The sequence below is a fragment of the Protomyctophum parallelum genome (genome assembly GCF_964188405.1).
Source record: "Protomyctophum parallelum genome assembly, chromosome: 5".
In the NCBI taxonomy this organism is placed as follows: domain Eukaryota; kingdom Metazoa; phylum Chordata; class Actinopteri; order Myctophiformes; family Myctophidae; genus Protomyctophum; species Protomyctophum parallelum.
In genome coordinates this window covers 42,536,774-42,550,673 of record NC_139702.1, presented here as the reverse complement: position 1 = coordinate 42,550,673, position 13,900 = coordinate 42,536,774, and the positions used below count along the sequence as shown (strand labels likewise).

Genomic DNA, 13,900 nt, shown 5'->3' with positions numbered 1-13,900 from the left:
ACAAAAGTCATGGATACAATTAATGATATGGTAATCCTTAATGGAGCTACCTCCCAGTAGTGATTATACTGACATGGGAAGAATGTCCGAGAGTCCCGGGCGAAACTATAGCCAAACAACACTGTGACTATTGTTATCAGCCCTGGTCTGAGTCCTGCACCTACATCCACTGGCATCAGCCAACCGACAACCCCTTCCTCCAAACACCACAAATACTCACATAGATGGGAGATGACACACGCACACGCACGCACGCACACACACGCACGCACGCACGCACGCACGCACGCACGCATGCACTCACACACACAAACACATGCACACCTCTGCCTCATGTTTTTGTGACACCCTTCTCTCCACCCCTATGAATAAAAATGAAAAAAAAATGATGGAGAGAAAGAGGGTAGAAAAAGAAAGTTGGCCAGGGATTTCTCCTCATGTGGTTCCCACACATTGATATGGACTGCATCTCTCCGCTCCCCATATCTCTCCCTCCTCTCTCTCTCTCTCGCTTCCTCTCCCATCCATCTCTCCGCTCCCCATCTCTCTCGCTATGTGTTCCTCCCTCCTCTCTCTCTCTCTCGCTCCCTCTCCCTCGCTCCCTCTCCCATCCATCTCTCCATCCTCCATACAGCCAGCGAAGACCACACAAACACTAAATTATTTCATGATTTAATCTCTGCCTGTTTAAGGAGTATGGTGATGGAGCGAATGAGAGCTCCTCCATCCATTCATTTCAGTAGTGCTGAACTTAAGTGACTGGGGAGGGGTGTTCTGTTTGCCTGCGTAAATGTCCTGTGTTAGATAGGCTAGGTCACAGCAGGGGTTTGAACCCTAAAAAAATGTGCCTCTCTTAAATACAATTGCCAATTACTCTGTTTATTTGCACTCCTGATCCACTCGGTCACCTTTGCACCAGTTACACCAACTTTGCTACTGATAGCTTTATTGTTAATACATTCAAGATTACCAGATCCCAGAATGTAATTAGTTGTGACATGGTATAGTAATAAAATGTGTATGTCTGAAAAATTGCATAATTTTGGAAAGTCATCCCTGAGGCACAACATGCATGCATGATACGGAATACATAATTTGCCTGTAATGTGGACATAATACTGAGATAGATGTACTGTAACAAAATACTACCAATATGCAAAAAGAAAAACAAAGTTTAGTGAAAGCTGCATACCTCTTGTTAATTCTGTAGCTAAAGTTTCCACTTTACTGTATACTGGCTATTTTTAAGATAAATTTCTAAAATAACAATGTCTGTAGTAAGTAGCAGATTGGTTACAGAGTAAGTGGTGTCTGATGACTTGAAGTGATTCGTTCCAAGGGAGCTTGTGCCATGCTAATTTAAAAACAACTACATTTATAGTGCCACGTTATTGGAACCATTAGGCTGGCTCTGGATCAGTGGTCTTTGTAGCAGCTCTGTTGTTGTTTGACTGATATGTCAAAGTTGGGGACACAAGAGCTGAAAAAAAGAGAATAAAAATACCACACAGGCACTGACATAGGGATCAATCCGATTGGAATGATTTAGCATTTCTGCGTTTTGAATAAAAATGAGAGCGCTAGACGGTGGAGCAGTTTGATTAGTGAGATCCTTAAGTCCCTAGAAAGCTGGAAGGCCCTTTCTCTCTCTTCCTGCACTGCAAGAATAAAAGTCCTCTTTCTCTCCTTTCACAAGTCCCTTGGTACCCCAGCTTTTTGCCCCACTGTTGGTATTACAAAATCCCCATTGAAAACAAGCCTTGTCACCTGTCAACTAAGCCAGGCTGGTTTGCTAGGTCTTTATCCTCTGCACATACACACATATAAGCCCCTCCCCCAGCTCCCATTAATGCACATATCCCCTACATTCATACAAATACATAGACACAGACACATCCACACAATCCCACCCACGCTCACACACTAAAACCACATGTCTGAGAGCTGTTACTATAGCAGTTTAAAATTCATTACCCTGTTCACTTTTACAAATGTCCACACTGGGTTGGGCCGCTTTCAGCCATTCTTTTGCCAGTGGTTGTGGTGGTAAAGCCCAAGTCTTAAGCCTAATTTATACCCTGTTGTATGACGGTGTCGCTCACCCAAAATAACAGGTTTTCTATAGCCAACAATGCCACACAATGTGTTGCGTTGTTTTCGACGAGCAACACAGTCGTGCAAGTGCAACAGAGTATAGATTATAGGTTTAAAAGGACCATACCATTCTAATGTTGTACATGAATGTAGTAGGCCCATGTTTAGCAGAATTTTTTTAATACTCTTTACTTTACTGAATTACTCTAATACAAGCCATTTCAATGTGTGCATCAATGCATCTCGAATGGATTGTGGGGGAAAGTGCTGCATTTCAGATGTGAATTTTAGCTTGAAGAGAATATAAATTACAGCTAAGATTGGCAAAGGTTTTCAGGAACATTCTGTTACGTTCACTGAAGAAAGCCCAAATGTAAACAAACACAATATCTAAACAAATATATATATATATATATATATATATATATATATATATATACCGGCATATTGAACTATGTGGCCAATGTTGACAAACTGGAAATATAGTGACATCCTTTAACATCCATCAAGTACTATAGAAGTGACACAGTATTAATCCTGAAGCATGCAGGTCAAACATTCAAAATGAAATATGAAGCTCAGTATGGATTCACATTGAGACACCCTAGAGTTGACACTTGAGGAGTTAACGCATGGCTCCATACTAGGCCCCCGACTTCTTCTCCTCCCTACACTAAATATTATCACCCCAGAAAAGGACGCTAGGGTTCTTGTGGTTAAGCAACTGCTGGCCTCTGTCTCCTTGTTTTTCCCATTTTGGTCAAAAAAAGGATGATGTTCAACCAACAAATGTTGCATTCAATGAAAGGAAAAAAGGAGAGTTACAAATGTAATCATTTGGTTACATTTTGTACAGTGAGTTAAATTAACAGTGACATTTTTTGGTTACATTTTACATTTCACACTTTTGTGATGCTGGTGTGCTGTGTAGTGCGCACGTGTAAATTTGTATTTTTATGTGTGTGTGTGTGTGTGTGTGTGTGTGTGTGTGTGTGTGTGTGTGTGTGTGTGTGTGTGTGTGTGTGTGTGTGTGTGTGTGTGTGTGTGTGTGTGTGTGTTTGTGTGTGTGTGTGTGTGTGTGCACGCGGACATATCCGTGTGTGCGTGCGTGTGCATGTGTGTGTGTTTGTGATTACGCATGCTCATGGAGTTAGTCCTCGGCTAGCATAAACATGGCTTACGGTACACTTCCGTTGTGGTCCAGGGAAAGGCTGTGCAGCAGCTGTACAAACCCAGGCTTTAGCAGAGAGCCTCATCTGGGAAGGGACAGAAGAAGAGAGAGAGAGAAGGGGGTTAAAGGGGTAGAGGGGAGACCATCCAGAGGTAGAGGGGTCAGAGTATAGAGGGTGGTCATCCGGCCTGGTCATCTAGCAGAGCCGCCCTACAATGCCCCAAGCAGCCGTCGCTCATTAACCCACTGACAGGACTTCTGGATACTGAGGAGCGCTGGGCCATGCCGAAAGGTCACAGGGTCAAACAGCCCCCTCTCCCTCTCCGGCCATTACATCAAGATAGACACAGCCGGTGACTTATCCCTCGATCAAAAGATCAACGATGCATGGCGGACAGGCAGGCATGTTAACACACAAGTGTAGCACGCACATGCAAACGCATGCACGTACACATGCACGCAAGCATGCACAGGCACCCAACAAATTGATTTATCAAATGTAATTAGGTATTGTGTAACAACAATCTACTTTTCAGGTCTTTGGACGATCTTGTGTCGACTGATCAGGAATCAGTGAATCTGTGTGAAAGAAGACAAATTGTATAGTGTATGGTAAGACTGTATATTAAGCTTGAGTCTATAATGCACATTATAATAAGCACATTTATAATGCATTATAATTATAATTTTTTATAATCATGTATGACAACATATAACATTTATGGCATTATAAGTGCTGGTCATAATGCATTATAAGCTCAGTGGAACAGCACAGAAATATCAAAGAAATTTGAAAACAATATTAAGAAGTAGTGAAAATAGCTTGCAATGTTGTGTAACGGGAAAACGTGTAATCTCTCTTTTGGGTCACAGCCTAGAAAGTTTGGGAACCACTGCGTTAGTCCATTTCAAACATTCATAATTGCATAATGCAATACATTTTTGTACCAAAATGCCATTGATTGTCATAGGGCCGGGACTAATTGCGATTAATTGCGATTAATTAACTACAGAAAAATTAATGCATTAAAAAAAGGAACACATTTTAATCGCAACATTTTTTTCACCGCGGAACGTTGTCACTGGACAGTTTTCAGACGGACCTGCGCACCAAGTGTCCGTGTCCTCTTCAGACAATAACACCACCAGACACCGCAGACAGTTCACCAGACTGGAGGAAGCCGCTGAGATCACTTTGCTTGTCCCCGTGGATTGGAAATAGGATTTAAAAGGCTATCCGATGGTAGCGTGGATTACAGCACAGTTGTGTGCAATTATTCAATAAAGAATTATTACCCCTATTACTACAAAAACAATGTTTTATTGCTTAAACGTATGTATTCACTATTCATTGATTCACTAGTATACCAAAATCCATTTGAAAAAATTGCTTTCTCACTGTTCTCGGGTCAAATAATGATATGCGATTAAAATGCGATTAATCTAGATTAATTAATCGCAAAGCCTCTGATTAATTAGATTTTTTTTTTTAATCGAGTCCCAGCTCTTAATCTGAATTGCAGATATAGTGTCAGAAAGGTGTGTTGTAAATGCACTCTGACTTCCGGTCAGTTGCTTTCTAACACATTGGACTTAATCATTTAATAAAATACACTTCATTACAGAGAATGTAGATTATAGATTCAGAAATAATCATAAAAGCAAAACTTAACACCATAGTTGCTAGTGTGCAAATTATGTCAAAATCTCGCTCATTACCAGAAGTCATTCTAAATACGGATAACCCCCATCGTTTGAGTGTTGTTGAGACTGTTCCCGGCAGGTCTTAAGGGATCCTAAGCTTTGAAGAGGTTGTTGTCTTCTTGAGTAGAATGAAGAATGGAAAGCATTTCTGTTGGTCTGGTTAACACACTTGAGAGGGACCATCAACTTGAGGGTGCTATGGATATTAGTTAGGCCTATTTCCTGTGAATTATACTCTTGTTGTGAGTTGTGACTGACTCCTAGCTTGAGTGGAACCGTTTCTTTAAGAGAGGGCAGCCAAGGTTCACAAGGTTTTTAATAGAATGGAAAAGAGTACTTTGTTGCTTGCTGGCACGTTGTTGATTCAGTCTTGTTTTCCTTTTCTTTTTGTCAGGTGAAACCTGACATACAACAGGCCCGTTTTTAATAGCGACCTAGTCATCAATGGGAGTCGGCTCCCATGCCGCCTTAGCCAATGGGAGCCGCCTAAACCCTACCAGCCAATCGTGTAGTAGCGACCTAGTCAATGGCTGCCTCCTAAGCTATGACATGGGCACGGCGGAAGTCTGCAAATTTGCAATGCCCAGACCACACTCTCAACCATAGACATAGGCACCGCAGTGGAGCGGACTCAGCGGAGCGGACTCAGCGGAGCGGACTCAGCGGAGCGCCTGATAACACGGCCTAATTTTATGAGCAAACTTGAGAGCAGGAAAGATGCACAAAGGAGCCAGCGTGAAAAATAAGACTATGTAATATTTCTTGTTTGTGTATATGTGTCTTTGCAATGTGCACACAGAGAGCGATTTACCAAGAAATCAAATGCTGTGTTACCTGTAATAATAAGCTATAGATACTGTAGATGTCATTAATTTATTTCCCTCATTATTTCACCCAATATGAATTCATGTCTAAGGCATCAACATGGCATATGAAAACAATAGCCCCCGGACACTATTTGGGACGGCGTTTAATTTGCCAAATGCGATATAAAGCCCTGGCCACTATTTGCTACTATTTGGAATTATACGGGTGCCCAGAAAATCAGAAAGGCTTGTTTACATTGGGCGTCCTCCATTTTCAATTCATCAGTGGAAACTGGGTTTAAATCCTGTTAGCAGACCTTATGGAACTGTACTTTCCTGTGCTTTTGTTAAAGTTGCTAGATGCCTCATTGGCCCCTGCAGTTCATTGGAGCGACATGTATCGCACTGTAAAGGAGGAAGTCAAGCGGAAATATGTATGGATTTTGGGGTTTTCTAGTGTGTATGGACGGAATTGCGGTTTGCCAATCTGTGTTCTTTCACCGCGTTGGGGAGAGACTGGGTACTACAAATGTTTACAGAAGAGGAACAGAAATAAACCGGTATTGACAGAAAAAACAAAGAAGAAGAAAAAAGGAAAATAGGCTATTTTGGGCAAAAGTAAATTTTTTGTATTTAAAAGAAAATAGCTCCCACCACACATTGTGAGGCTGTAAATCAGCAATTTTCACTGCAATTGTATGACCAATTATAAAAATTGATATAAGTTGTTCACAAGTTGCATTTTGGAATATTGTAACCGTTAGTTAGTGGCAAGTTTGCATTTGCAATTGATGTATCTATATTGATTCTGACCAATTAACTTACTGTGGTCAGTAGGCCATGCGTTATCAAAGGATAATAACCATCTGAGTCCCATGGAACAGACTTGTCACCCAGACATTACTGGTGCCAAATGCCAATTGATATTAATAATTAGAGTTTGCAGACATTTGACTTCTCCAAAACTCAAGACGTCTTGGTCACGGGGATTGCTCAGATTTCCTCCTTCATCACTGGACACTGTGTGTGTGTTTATGCCTGTGTGCCCACTATAGCTGCTCTGCTTTTTCCATCACGCTGTTATTAGTGAGACCCTGGTCATCATCATCATGACACTGAGTTAACCTCGTCTAGTTGGCACACACGGTCACACACGCGCGCGCGCACACACACACACACACACACACACACACACACACACACACACACACAACACTTCGTACGTGTTTGTGTGTCTGTGTGTCTGTGTGTGTGTGTGTGTGTGTGTGTGTGTGTGTGTGGCCTCCAGTCACTTTCTTAGATTTTTTTCTTAAACAGATCAACAATGGCACCAAAGAGAAGTGGGAAGCACTTAAATAATCCCTGTTACTCTCTGCACCGAGGAGTGCCCAGTGTGCATCCCACTCTGTGGGACTGGAGACAAGGGGATTGCATTAGAGCGCTGTGCATTTAAACAGGATGCCATTATGCGTCCAGCATTGTTAGAATAAACAGCTCGTACTCCCTGCTGCAGCCCTCGTGCTCCTCTCGCTGGAAGGCTTCTGGCTTTTGTTGATCGGCTGCACCATTATCAGTGGTGGAAAGAGTACTCAAAGTTATTACCTAAGTAAAAGTATCAATACTGCAATTTAGAAATACGTTACAAGTAGAAGTCCGGAATTCAAAATGTTAGGCAGTACAAAGGTATTGGCATCAAAATGACCTTAAGGTGCCAAAAGTAAAAGTACTCATTATGCAGAATGTGCCATTTCAAGTTTTCAAATATATGAACATCTTATGAATATATCTGATCTACAAGCTCACAATACATCACATTTGTAGATTGGTTATTTTCAAATGGCTGAAATGTATAGGGTTGAAGTGGTTACTGTATGATTTGTAGTAATATTCAAAATCTAGTACCAACTAGTAACTAAAGTTTTCAAATAAATGTAGTGGAGTAAAAGTACAATATTTAGATCCGAGATGTAGTGGAGTAGAAGTAGAAGTATTGGAAGTAAAATACAAATACTTGTACTTACAAATACAAATTGTACTTAAGTACAGTACTTAAGTAAATGTATACTTAGTTACTTTACACCACTGCCGTTATGCTGTGCATGTGAGCCAGATACTCCACAGTTATCGTTAACGCTGCGCACGCACACACACACGCACGCACGCACACACACACACACACACACACATACACACACACACACACACACACACACACACACACACACACACAAGATTTTAACATCCAGGTATAACGGTATATGTCGTTTACTTCAGTAATCATGAGAGAATTGTTGGCTGGTGAACTGAAACTATTTGTTCTTTGGGTGGAATACATGTCTGCAACTGCAATATTTATTATTTTCAATTCAGTGTTGTACATGCACAGTAAGTACACAGTGTTGATGTTAGCCATTTGTACTCTCTTAGTGAAATTAACACTATTTTACAGAGTGTTTGTGCTCATATCTTTGTGTAATAGTGAAAAGGCAGCTGTTAGATTCTGTGCTGAGCTTCAACCTGGATTCTATTCTGAAGTCAGAAGCAGCGGTGGTTCCATGCTGGTGAGTTATGACCCTATAATGACTGTGGGTTTTAACCCTGTCTGACTTTCATAATCCTTCTTATCCTGGAATCTCTACTGATCTAAGGTAGACTGTAGGGGGTGCTAGGAATAGAAAGATTGTTGCCATTGTTGCCTTTTAAGAGGCAGTATCGTGGATGGTGGTTCATCTGAGTGTGTGTGTGTGTGTGTGTGTGTGTGTGTGTGTGCGCGCGTCCCTCTATGTATGTGTGAGTGTGTGAGTACTGTGTCCATATGCATTAGTGTCTGTGTGTGTGTGTGGGTGTGTGTGTGTGTGTGTGTACGCGTATGTCTGTCTGTGTGTCTGCTGAAGACAGAGGGTGTTAACAGTCTGTCTGACACCTGCAGCTCTTCGTCATGGCACTGCATACTCATAATGCAAATCTACCCCCCCGCCCCACCACACACACACCCAACAATGATCTCACCAAACCAACACGTCACACCGTATATCCTTTCACAACTGTGTGTGTGTGTGTGTGTGTGTGTGTGTGTGTGTGTGTGTGTAGCCTGGCTTAGTGTGTGTGTGTGTGTGTGTGTGTGTGTGTGTGTGTGTGTGTGTGTGTGTGTGTGTGTGTGTGTGTGTGTGTGTGTGTGCGCGCGCACGTGTGTGTGTATCTATATAGGCCACCACAGCTGCACAACAAACGGCCTATTTTGCTTATCATTGATAATTAGAGATATTCAGTTAGTAAACCTATAGTTATTTTCTGTGAGTGACACTATATTACATGAAACTATAAATCCAGGATGATGAACAAGAAGCATTTCAGCTTAATTAATAATGAAGAGAGTTTATAGCTCTCTGCTGCCACCCACTGGCCAGATTATCCAGCTCCATACAACAAAGATCTATTGGTTAATTTGAGTTAAAAATAAATACAAAATATTAGTATTAAAATAAGTATTAACTTTACGACAGAGTACAGCATCTTGCAATGGGTCTGGTCCACAAGATTCGATACACCACCAAGATACCCATGTACCTGTCTAAATACTTCCTTAATGTCAACGAAGTCCACACCCACAACACCAGAGGGAGTTCAACAAACCATGTGCAACCCAGATTTGGCACAAACAAAAGGGACCAAATTAATTGAGCTCCTATGGCACCAAAATGTGGAACGCCCTACCAACAGTCATTAAGACATGCAAATCCCTTGACTCCTTAAAAAACCGCCCTCAAAGGGCACCTACGGACGCTGCAATTAAAAACTGTCCCCCTCTGGTGGAGCCCCCCCCTCAAAACAAGCCCAATTGACTGACTTCTATGTAAACCAAGATTCATTAGCCCCCTCTATAGCCAGCCCCCCCATAGCACCCCCAGTCACAATTTTCTGGAGCCGTCGCTGCCCACACATGGAGATCCCTGATCGATGTAATTTTATAGGCCTATAGGCTATATGCCATATGCCCAATGCACATACGCTGTTCTTTCTATATCTTTAAATACATTTTCTATACTGTAGTGTACATCATGATCATATAGCCTACATTGCAAGTTTATGCAGGAACTGCTTTTCTAGTTTTATATTCATATTAAAAATATGAAAGATCACATAAAACCTACTGAAATAAATAAGTAGTAATGATTGGTCAATTGGTCAATGATTGGTCATACATTTGGGAAATGTAGGAGAAGGTGCTGCGCAGCCTACTTTATCCACTGTTAACTTCGATCAATTCGGTGAAGGAGCACCATCTTGTGGTAATTTAACGAAGCGCTGCCTACCTTTGATTGATTGATTGAAATATTTATTAACAGTTTGTAGAATTACAGTACATTTCAAGCACAAACTCTGTTAACTGTGAGTGGACGACCCAATTAAGCATAAAGGTCATTACTACACACTGGCGAATAACAAATTTCAGCGAAATTAAGCATTACACTTGTTTACATTTAGAGACATACAAATAGACATTTCTATGTGTGAACAGGAATTAATCATATAGGAAGCAAAAAGGAGGAGCTCGTTGGACTCTAGTGGTGTTGGGTGAAACCAGCCCTCAGCTATTCCCGCAGTGTAAAGAAATACTGGGAGGGAAGCTGTGGGTATTGGAGGGAATTATTTACTCTCGACACGCATAGTGTGAAAACCAAATCGCAACTTGTGTGTTGTCACTGTTGTGTTGCATAATCTGCAAGTATTTATTATGAATCATTGACGATAAGAGGTCGCAAGATGTAACTAACAAACAAAATATACATTACTGTCTTTGGTGGCATATTTTGCATAATGGTGGTGCTGCCATGCCGAGTTCAATCCCAGTAGTGCAACGAAACGTGTCAAAGGCAAGCAGATATCTTGACTTATATCACATTGCTCTTTGCCTCCACACTAACAACCCTTCCTCACTCTTCACATAGGCTACCGCTACTACAACAGCAACAGGTGCCAAAACTGGACACGCTACAAAAAAAAAAGTAGGACTGTAGGGACTGGGAGTACCGAGCTCTACGTACCGATCAAATAGTATATCAATTAAGGGACAGGAAGCGTTTGAAACCAGTGTTGAAACTCAAGGGGAATTCTTAACGTGCACCAACACCACAGCGCGCAAAATGTATCCACGTGGCTTCCTCTTGGAATACGTGCGTAAATGGGGGTGCTGGCCAGGCCCATACATCCATGCCTATGTATGGATACATACAGGCCCTGTTTGTTTGTTAATTTGTTTGTCACCAATAATTCAGGTGATCCATAATAACGCATCCTCCTAACCTTCATTGTAAATTCGACTGCTGACAGCCTGAATCACATTTTCATGAATGCCTTCCAAGACTCATTCATTTTAGGCTCCACTACCCTACCGCCTGGACCAATGGAGAAGGATGCTTGCTAAATTGCTGTACCAGCTTGATGCCAATTTAAAGGCATAAAGGGAATGAGATTATAGTCTATATATATTTTGCAAGACAAGTTTCAAGAAAGAGATGCACAATATGCCCTTTAAATGTCCCTGGGCATTATAGCCGAAAATGTATTTCCTGAACATGGCGCACGTTTTGAACTTTAACCTAGGATATTTATTCAGCCTCGTTAAACTGTTCGACAACGTGCAAATCCATCACCCCGCATTCTCGCGATAAGGAGCTCTCATATATTAGGAGAGATGGGGGGGCGTCGTTCACTTGAACGGCCGCTGGGTTTCCTTGAGGACCTTGGTGATTTTTGAGCACGAGGAGAAACATCCAAGATTCAGCCATGTCGGACGCGGCGATGAGCTTCCTTAAGGACTTTTTGGCTGGTGGCATTTCTGCTGCCGTCTCAAAGACAGCCGTGGCTCCTATTGAGAGAGTCAAGTTGTTGCTGCAGGTAAGATAATTGATCCAAATGTCGATGGCAGTGGATCTGGTCTGTGCGTAAAGTGCGTAAAACTGGTAAACCGGGGGGAGAAAATCATAACAACCAATAAAGTAAATAAATAAATAAAGAAGAAAAGAAAAGAAAATCAGGGTGGAAATGTCTAGTTTTCTGTGGATCCAAGCCTCCCAAAGCTCCTCTTTAAGTCTAGTGTCATTGGGTGAGATAATTCATGATTGCTGGAGGTGTGCGCCATAAATTGTGTGGAGAATTGAGATGTTTTAGGCATGCGACTCGTTGCTGCCCTAAATTATTGCTTTTATTGAGATGGTGATTTAATACACACTTGGTTTAGTCAAATACTTGCACTATAGCCTATAGTTGAATCCTGATTGTGTAGCTTAAGTGTAAGTTGCTTGAATTAAGTCTATTAGTCTTTCTGCATATGCAATATTACAGAGGTCACCTCTGTAATATTGTAAGTCAGTGTAAGTAAATTCCTAAATTTAACTTCCAAGCATGTAACCCAATATGCACAACCTCTTCTCAAGTGGCACCTTCTTGTAGCCAGCAAGTAGTCTACAACTAGCCTGCTACTTAAAGTTATTCAACTTAAAATGATTTGTTGTTTAAACTATAGTAATATGATTAACAAAAAAATTGCTCAGTTGGGTGACAATTAAGTTCCTATTCGCAAATATTTGGCTAAGATTGATAGGCAAACTTTATCATTAATTTCCTTCTGCATACAGGTGCAACATGTCAGCAAGCAGATCGCAGTGGAGAACCAGTACAAGGGAATCATAGACTGTATTGTAAGAATCCCAAAGGAACAAGGCTTTATTTCCTTTTGGAGAGGTAATCTGGCCAATGTGATCCGTTACTTCCCCACCCAAGCCCTCAACTTCGCTTTCAAAGACAAGTACAAGAAGGTCTTCCTGGGTGGAGTGGATCCAAAAACACAGTTCTGGCGTTATTTCGCTGGAAATCTGGCATCTGGTGGCGCAGCTGGTGCAACATCCCTTTGCTTCGTGTACCCCCTTGACTTCGCCAGAACAAGGCTTGCTGCCGACGTTGGCAAAGCCGGAGCTGAAAGAGAATTCTCTGGCCTTGGAAACTGCCTCTCTAAGATCTTCAAAAGCGATGGCTTTGGTGGTCTCTACCAAGGATTCAACGTGTCTGTTCAGGGCATTATCATTTACAGAGCGGCCTATTTCGGATGCTTTGACACAGCTAAAGGTGATTTGGGCCTAAGATTGGGACATTTATTCTTATCAAGTGCAAACCTGCCAGAATTAGTTAGGCCTAATTGGGTTAAAACAGACACAGAGGATGTTATACCTACTACTGACTGACTTTTAAAAAATGTATTTATTTGATCCAACTTCATCTCTTAGGTATGCTGCCTGATCCCAAGAATACCAGCATCTTGATTACCTGGATGATTGCTCAGTCTGTCACTGCTGTGGCTGGAATCATCTCATATCCCTTCGACACCGTCAGACGTCGCATGATGATGCAGTCGGGACGCAAAGGAGGTGAGTATCCCATTAGTCACACCATGAAATCACAAATCTTACAGTGACTTCATCCAATCTTGTGTTTTAGGACTCCATACATTTGTTAAGTTTGGCGTCATAACGCATTTTACCTGTCAATGGGCGGTGTATAGGTTGTTAATCCATATGTCACTTTCCAGCGGACATCATGTACACGGGCACAATAGACTGTTGGAAGAAGATCGCGAAGGACGAGGGAGGCAAGGCCTTCTTCAAGGGTGCCTGGTCCAACGTGATCAGAGGTGCCGGTGGTGCCTTCGTGTTGGTGCTCTATGATGAGATCAAGAAGCGCACATAAACCTCCTAGTCCCCAAGGAAACCCTTCTTGTCGCCTATGTCTTAATTATTTTCATATAGATTGATAACAACTTGTGGTGAATCAAAGTATGCATGTACCCCTTTGAGACAGACCAGGAAAGGTGGGCCTATTTGGCCCGGATTCATGCCGGAAACCTGTATATATTTTATTTTAAGATGTGTCAAAAGGCTAAGTAAGTCAGGTTGGTTGCACAGTGGGACTGTGGATCGCCTCTCCTCATACAGTTAATGTAGTTGGATTGTAAAAGTTATAGAGGCCCACATTTTCTTATGTTCATTCTGATCCTGACCTCATACATTCTTTTAATAAGAATAAACGTGAAAATAATTCTGTTTTGTGTTGTCAACATATATTTTCTCCT

The 13,900-nt window shown here is 41.7% G+C and overlaps 1 protein-coding gene across 1 annotated transcript; it reads left to right on the top strand.

Annotated features, from left to right (window-relative positions):
* The first annotated feature begins 11,478 nt into the window (after positions 1-11,478).
* On the top strand, positions 11,479-13,871 carry slc25a4 (solute carrier family 25 member 4). The gene is made up of 4 exons (XM_083765416.1): positions 11,479-11,673; positions 12,414-12,900; positions 13,059-13,199; positions 13,361-13,871. Exons 1-4 carry the CDS (start codon positions 11,563-11,565, stop codon positions 13,516-13,518), a joined length of 897 nt encoding a protein of 298 aa, XP_083621542.1. The 5' UTR covers positions 11,479-11,562; the 3' UTR covers positions 13,519-13,871.
* The last annotated feature ends 29 nt before the right edge of the window (positions 13,872-13,900 follow it).